At 34.1% G+C, this 8,068-nt stretch overlaps 1 protein-coding gene across 1 annotated transcript; it reads left to right on the forward strand.

The window, feature by feature from the left end:
• The first annotated feature begins 3,379 nt into the window (after window positions 1–3,379).
• On the forward strand, window positions 3,380–6,809 carry LOC110027456 (phospholipase D alpha 1-like). The gene is made up of 3 exons (XM_020728902.1): window positions 3,380–3,596; window positions 3,787–5,680; window positions 6,134–6,809. Exons 1-3 carry the CDS (start codon window positions 3,492–3,494, stop codon window positions 6,586–6,588), a joined length of 2,454 nt encoding a protein of 817 aa, XP_020584561.1. The 5' UTR covers window positions 3,380–3,491; the 3' UTR covers window positions 6,589–6,809.
• Window positions 6,810–8,068: the final 1,259 nt, after the last annotated feature.

The raw sequence follows: 8,068 nt of genomic DNA on the forward strand, positions 1-8,068 counted from the left end.
TTTATACGTAGATTATGAAATATGTACATAGATTAAATAAGATTATTCAAGCAAAAAAATTTCTCTATCTTTGTAAAAAAAACAAATTTAAAATTATACAATATGATACCTTATGCTAAATATAAAAAAAATAAAAAATAAAAGAAATGTATTGATTTATTTATTAGTAACAAATGCTCCAAGATAAGATGCTGCGTTGGATGGACCGGCAGCACTCACATGTAAAATAATCACTACTGCATTAATTATATGATATATATTTGAGCTTTTCATATGCTTAAAGGTGGATAGCCATAAGGCAATAATAGATTGAAATAATTATAACAATCGAATCCCTAATTAATTTTTGTTGAGAAAATTAGGATTAAGAAAAACATTAATCGACACAAATTTAGAAGAACACAGAGATTTAACGAGGTTCGACAAAGATGCCTACGTCCTCGGGAGCAGAACGACGAGTTCCTTTCAATATTCAGAAAATGATTTACAGAATAGAGGGATATCTCTTGAGGTTACTAACAGACCTATTTATAACTCCATGAGTAAACCTTAGGCACAATATGTAATTACAACATTACCCCTGTACCATATCGCGGGGCTTTGCCCCCGCACCCCCACCCACGTAACTTCTCAATTTGGACAGATTCTTCCGCTCCGCTCCGCTCCGCTCCGCTCCGCTCCGCTTCGATCCAACTATGTCCCGATATGGTATATGAGCCATACCATAACAATTTTTGTAGCCATTATATATTTTGTTCCTTTAAATTTTTTATAACTATAAATATCAACATATGCTTAAAGGTGGACCACCATAGGACACCTAAGTATTTAGTGATAATCAATGAAGACTTTATTAGATACAACAAAATTACATTTAAAAATTCTATGTTAACATCTTAAAATTGAAGCTCATCAGTACTATTTTTTTAAATCTCTGAACAAAATGAAATATGATTATGTTGCGATTTTACTAATAACATATATTAATAATGATATTATCATGAATTTTGAAATATAATTAATGATTGTTAATTTGGATGTGGGAAGAATTTTTGGGCACAATTCATTATGTTCATCATACAAGAAACTCAAAACATTGTTATTTACAAGTCAAGCAGTCTTTTTCATCTATTTCTCAAAATCTCACTCAAATATCAGAGGTCATGATCAAACCTCAACCCATATTTTATGTTTCCAATAAATTCATAATTATTTGATTGTGGAACACGTAAATGCATCAGTTTGATAGTTCAAAAAATCAACTAGGAGCTTGATTTGTAAATAAACAATGTTTCTAGAGCTTTATATGTAGTTATCCCTAAACTTTACTTTATAAATTAGGGTCAACTTTTTTTTTTTATTTCATTTTTTTTGTTTATTCTCTTTTAAAACATATATTTTGATTTTGATTCTGATTCCGCTCATGTATACATACAACACAATTCTTATGTATTTACATATATGATTAATGTCTTGAAAACTGAACCGAACATGAAACTGAAAAAATGAAAGATTCAAGTTTCAACAGTTGAACTGGGTTTGAATTGGAGGTTTAAATGGATGACAAAATAAATATTTTAATTATTTTAATATAATTTAAATAATAAAACATTAATAAATTAGTATCAATTTATCGATTCAAGAAACAATATTTTAATTTAAGACAACAATTTTGAATATTTTTAATAAAATTTGAAAAAAAAATTTAAAAATGATATTTTCTCTATTTTTCATTTAAATATCTTATTTATGACCATTCAATCAAAAATAAAATGTTAAAATTGGATAACTTTTGAACTGACCGTTATTTAAAAATCAGATCGGCTCACCGGTTCAGCCCCGATTGTAATTGGTTCAATCTTGGTTCTATGCAAAAATGCTTCTAAGCTTGGACCAATCCGAATGAATGACCGATTCACAGTTGAATAATTGAATTAACATGTTCGACTTTGTTTTTAAAACCATGTATATAATACATAAATATTCATATTACAATGCATGTCACTCAAATTTTTAATATTTTATAAAAAATAATCATAATCATTTTCTTTTTTTTTTAAAAAACATATTTTTATGCATAATTTTATAGCATCATGATGTTTTAAATATAAGTATCAAAATTTTGGAGCTAGATATGTCAATATATAAGTATATGATACGCTTGTAAATTTGTCTCAATCTTCTTATAACAAATATTTGGAAAATAAATTTAATGATCCAATTTTGTCATAAGTTCTGGCCCCTACTCTTTGTCTGATTTGTCTCCCACCTGCTCTAAAACAGTTCTCACCATTATTGCTATTTCCATGTAGTGGTCCATAGTGCTTTAGGTGACAGCAATGACAGCAATGACATAACCCAATTTGTGAAAATATCTCTAGTTTTCTTTTATTTTTGTATGAAAAAGCGAATATATTTAAGTATTTTAACTTTAATTTTCTTTAATTTACTCTCTAAAACTTTGGCTGAAAAATAGAAATCATTTGGTAACTTAAAAGAAAATTATTTCAAATATTATATTGATATCATATAGTATACACTAATTATTTTTTTATTTTAACCTAACATTTTCTAATACATATTTAATGAGTTTTTCACGTGTAAAATGCTGTGATTACACGGCGAGATGGTGCACTGATCAGATCTTATCCTCAAAAAAATAAAATAAAATAAAGGTAGTGTCTCATAAAACTGCATCGACAAGCTATAATGTCTCAATAAAATCTTCATGTGCTGCTCATGCAAGAGATGTTTAGGGTAGCTTGTGTGTCTTGAAACGCGGCCAGCAGACCAACCCACGGTCTAATTTTAGTGTAAAAAACTAAAACGCAGCAGAGAACGTTTTTAAAAAAGTACAAACCAAACGATTAGACTGTATTTTCAAAAATGCCGCCGTACTTATAAACTGCCCCCAAACAGGCCCTTAATCGGACTATTTTTTTCTTAAAAAAAAAAATTGCCATGCATGCTTTTCATCTTGTCTTTAACTACTAGATTTTGCATGGTGGACTTTGAGTCAACCATTTTTTTGGGCATTAACATACATACCCCACAATTTTTACCTATTTATATATTTCATATTAGATTTTTTTTTTTTTTAACATTTATAACATTCAAATCTCTTGCAATTGCATAAAAGATTAAAAAATACTACTATTAATAATTTTTGAAAAATAAAATATATTTTTCAAGTATAGATAAAGTAGTGTAAATATAAAAATTTTAAAAATTGGGCTACAAATATAAATATATAGATATTGTGTAATCAGTATGCAAATCTTTCTTTTTAATTATTTTATTATTTTTTTGTTTTTGTTTTTTTTCGGGAGCAAGCTGCATTGAGAAATTACTAGCTTTCTAGAATCCAACCCGTCCAGATCGGCCTGAGAAGAAGCAGCCGCATGTCTATAAATTACAGTACAGATTTTGGGGTTCTTCAGAATTAGAGCAGTCGAAGGGGAGAAATTTCTTCGCGGAAAGAGAAAAAATTTATGGAAGAATCAGATGAGGTTCCTCAACTTATACATGGAGTTCTTGAAGTAAACATCTTTGAAGCAGTTCGTCTCCATCACTTACTCCATGGCACGATCATAAAGGTCCACTAATCTGAATAATCGAGATATGGGAAGCTTTTGATCCAAAATAGACAGTGCATGAATTTGGAAAATTTTGTTTTGTAGTTAGATTCTGCTTGTTTTTGATGTGAGAATCAGTTCGTTGATGAATTTGTTTGTTGAAATGCTCCAAAATTGTAGAATTTGTTTTTGTTATTCTTAATAATTTCAGGTTGAAGAAAGCATTGAGAAGGCGTTGCACTTGCATGCACTCCATCATCGAAAACTTTATGCAACTGTCGATATCGGCATTGCTAGGTTAGCAAGAACCAGGGAAGTGGAGTTCCACTCGACTAACCCTAAGTGGAACGAAACTTTTAAGCTCTACTGTGCCCACTCGTCGTCTTCTATCCACATCTCAATTAAGGATCAGCTATTGGTTGCCGGCAAGGTTGTCGGCCGCGCTAGGATCCCTATCCGCGGAGTACTCGAATCGAAGCTTGTTGAAGGCTGGTTTGATCTTTACGATGACGATGGCCATCGAGTAAAGGAAGCACAAATTCGCGTTTCTCTCAAATTCTTTGAAGCCGCTTCTGGTCCATTGTGGAATTCGGGTATCAGACTCCCTGAATACGCCGGAATCCCTAATTCTTATTTTCCAGAAAGAACTGGGTGTGACGTCACACTGTATCAGAACTCACACCTTTCAAGCAGTTTCCAGCCGAGGATTCACCTAGATGGGCACAAGTTTTATCGTCCAAGAAGATTGTGGGAAGATCTTTATATTTCGATATCAGAGGCGAAACATTTCGTTTATGTTGCGGGTTGGTCTGTTAATGTGAACATCACACTCATCCGTGATCCTGAAAGAATGATTCATGGAGCAGCTGGTGTTTCTATCGGAGAATTGTTGAAGAGAAAGGCAGATGATGGTGTGCTGGTTTTGGTGATGGTGTGGCAAGATCGGACGTCTGTTTCGTTGTTGGGAAATGCTGGGTTGATGAAAACTCACGATGAAGAAACTCTCAATTTCTTCGAGGGAAGTAAGGTTAAGTGTTTTCTCTGTCCACGAAATGCAGATCCTTCACTCACAGCAGTGCAGCATATTGAAGTCGATGCTGAGTTCACTCATCACCAAAAGACGGTATCGCTCGACATTGCTGAGCCCGGAAGCAGCCATTGCCGTCGTGTTGCGAGCTTTATTGGAGGGATCGATCTTTCTGATGGGAGATACGATGATGAGAAACACACGTTGTTTGGTAAATTGGATACCGCATATGTAAATGATTTCCTGCAACACAATTTCCCAGACGCAAGCCTTCGTCTTGGTGGTCCGAGGGAGCCATGGCATGATCTTCATTCTAAGCTTGAGGGACCTGCAGCATGGGATGTGCTCACAAACTTTGAGCAGAGGTGGAAGCTGCAATCTCCTAAGGAGTTATCAAATTGCTTGTTGAATATTCAGGATAAGCCTGATGTCTTTCCTCTACCTTCTAACTTAACAACTGCCGAGTCATGGAATGTGCAGGTTTTTCGATCCATTGATGATTCTTCTGTCTTAGGTTTTCCTTCGAATCTTGTTGAGGCGTCAAGAATGGGGCTGACAAATGGAAAAAACATTACAATTGATCAAAGCATACATTCTGGGTACATTGAGGCTATCAGAAGAGCTAAGAGATTCATCTACATTGAGAATCAGTACTTCATGGGTAGCTCAGCTTCATGGAAGCAGGATCAAGATAATGGGTGTTTGAATTTAGTCCCAATTGAGATTGCTCTGAAGATTGCAAGCAAGATAAAAATGGGAGAGAGGTTTGCAGCTTATATTGTTACACCAATGTGGCCAGAGGGAATCCCCGAAGGGAGCGTGGTACAGGCTATACTGCACTGGTATAGATTGACCATGGATTTGATGTATGGAATTGTAGCAGCAGCTATCAAGGAGGCAGGGTTGGCTGGGAAGACTCACCCAACTGACTATTTGAACTTCTTCTGTTTGGGGAATAGGGAGACGAAGCAGCCAGGGGAATATGAGCCTCCTGAGAGACCAGAGACTGAGACAGATTACTGGAAAGCTCAGGTTAACCGGCGGTTTCTCATTTATGTGCATGCCAAGCTCATGATTGGTGAGTAAATTTTGAACTTTTGAAGCTCCTTGCACATAAACTCATGCTCCTTAATGAAAATTTTCTAGCTCGGGATATGATAACACTTATCCTTGAATCACAAACAATTCTTTATCGAGAAAAGTTTCAACATAGTCCCCTGACTTTCTGCAATGAGTCATTTTAGTCCCATAGTAAATAGAAGTGTCAATTTAATCCCCATCCCCAAACGCTTTTAATATGGGCTGTAATGATTTTCTTTGAGGACTATTTCAGCCCCAATTTAAAGAATCTGAGAACTATTTTGACACTTTTATAGACTAAAATGTATAAATAGTCTAGGGACTATTTTCGCACTTCACCCATTCTTTATATTTTGCAAGACTATTTATTGTAATGCAGTGCAACATGAAGAAATGATTTACATAAAAAATGCTAAGAATTTGACCGAATCATCTTTATTGAAACGTGCAGTGGATGATGAGTATGTGATCATTGGCTCGGCAAACATAAACCAGCGATCTTTGGCTGGTGATCGAGACAGCGAGATTGCTCATGGTTCATACCAGCCTGCTCACCTTAATTCGGAGAAAAGGCTAGCTCGAGGGCTCGTCCATGGCTTCCGGATGTCACTATGGTATGAGCATTTCATAAGCCATAATAGTGGCTTGCATCATGTTTTTCTTGAACCTGAGAGCTTAGAATGCGTGAGAACCGTGAGGAGCATTACTGAGAATTTGTGGGAGAAATATGTTGGAGATGAGGTTGTGAACTTGCCGGGTCATCTGTTACCTTTTCCTGTGAGGGTTTCTGCAGATGGAGTGCTGTCGGAGCTCACACCTGATGGCTGCTTTCCTGACACTAAGGCATCGATCAAAGGTGATGGTTCTGTGATATCTTTGGCCATCCCTCCTATTCTGACTACTTAAGCTTGAGATTGTTTCTCATCAAATAAGGTACCCCTTTGCTTTTTTGCTTTTATTTAAGAATGGAAGATGCTATGTGATTCTGAGGATGTATAGAGTTTGTGTTAATGTTTCTATCAGAAATCACTGTTTAATTGCTTGAAAGAAGTATTAGAAATTTGTGTTTTTCTAGCAAATAAAGCATCTTGATGCAGTTGCTGAAATAAAAGTTGAAATTAAGGAATTAACTAATTTCAACTCTTGGCCTTTAAGTTGGAATTTTTTTATTAATTTTCTTTTGGAAGATTTTAATGGTTTAACATCATAAATATATGAATTTATCGATATATGATTTTTATCATTTTCAGTTGAATGTAAAACCCTAATCTATTATCTTATAAAAGGATGCCACCATTGTTTGTTGGTGTTGATTGAAAGAGAATGTTATGCTAAGCTCCAAAAAAGATAATTTATATGTTTACATTTATTAGAAAAAAAATGGCACCCTGCAAAACTTGGACTGGCCTAATATGGTGAAATTAGGAAAGCCAAGCTTAAGCCATCCGTAAATTATGCTTTGAGCTTGAACTTGATTAATTAATAAAGGTTAAGCTTGAGTTTAATTCATTTTGAGTTTGATTGTGAGCTGACTCATCTTATTATCTAACTGAGAAGGAATGTGAATAAGTGAAATTGTGGTAACGAGATCTTCAAAATAGTGAGAACTTGAAGGTGAATGAACCAAAAAAAAAAAAGAAAAAAAGAATAATAATAATAAAATCTTTCACATGGGACCTATTAAAAAAAAATAAAAAAAGAAATTTTGAAGTACTAAAAAGGATATTGACATCCAAATAATAGAAAGAATGAAAGAGGAGAATGGCATGTGAAAAATAAGGATATGAGAGGAAGTGCTAAATTTGTGACCCGAATTTTGTGGGCCCCACTTGTCTTATGAGCACACAGATTGAGATTTTAGAAGTAAAATCTAAGCACACAGATTGAAAACTTCTACCGTTTGATTTATTTATGATAACATTTAGATTACAGTTTGTGTGCTCTTGCTTTACTGACTCTCTTGTAATTATTTTATTTAAAAGGGTCTTGCTGAAAACCATAAATACTCTTGTTTGTTTTGTACAAGTGTAGTTACTTTTCCCTGTTTTGGTTTTACGTTGATCGAAGCTCTTCACTTGTAATTTCTTCTTTGATGTAGTGAATTTTCCTCATCTGTCCGTGATTTTTCCTAGCTTGGGTTTTCCACGTAAAATCTTTGCATTTTTTTTTTAATTATTTTGCATTTATTTAATATCAACTCTTACAAAAGTATCAACTCTTACAAAAGAGTGATATCAGAGACAAGTTTTGATCTTGATGGTGATAACAATGAAGTACGACACTTCCCTTTTAGATCGCAACACAAGTTTTTTGCATTGACAGGTTAAGTTGCAAGCTGTCTTAACACAGATGTATCTAGACAAAGCGTTATTTGGGTTAAAAAAAG

Source organism: Phalaenopsis equestris, unplaced genomic scaffold, assembly GCF_001263595.1.
Source record: "Phalaenopsis equestris unplaced genomic scaffold, ASM126359v1 Scaffold000002, whole genome shotgun sequence".
NCBI classification, from domain to species: domain Eukaryota; kingdom Viridiplantae; phylum Streptophyta; class Magnoliopsida; order Asparagales; family Orchidaceae; genus Phalaenopsis; species Phalaenopsis equestris.

What these genes read in the sequence shown, in the direction of transcription:
- LOC110027456 (XM_020728902.1), top strand. Translation starts at nt 3,492, where the DNA reads ATGGAAGAATCAGATGAGGTTCCTCAACTTATACATGGAGTTCTTGAA. An exon ending in TCCATGGCACGATCATAAAG is followed by an intron (nt 3,597 to 3,786) that starts GTCCACTAATCT and finishes TAATAATTTCAG; the next exon opens with GTTGAAGAAAGCATTGAGAA. An exon ending in GCATGCCAAGCTCATGATTG is followed by an intron (nt 5,681 to 6,133) that starts GTGAGTAAATTT and finishes TGAAACGTGCAG; the next exon opens with TGGATGATGAGTATGTGATC.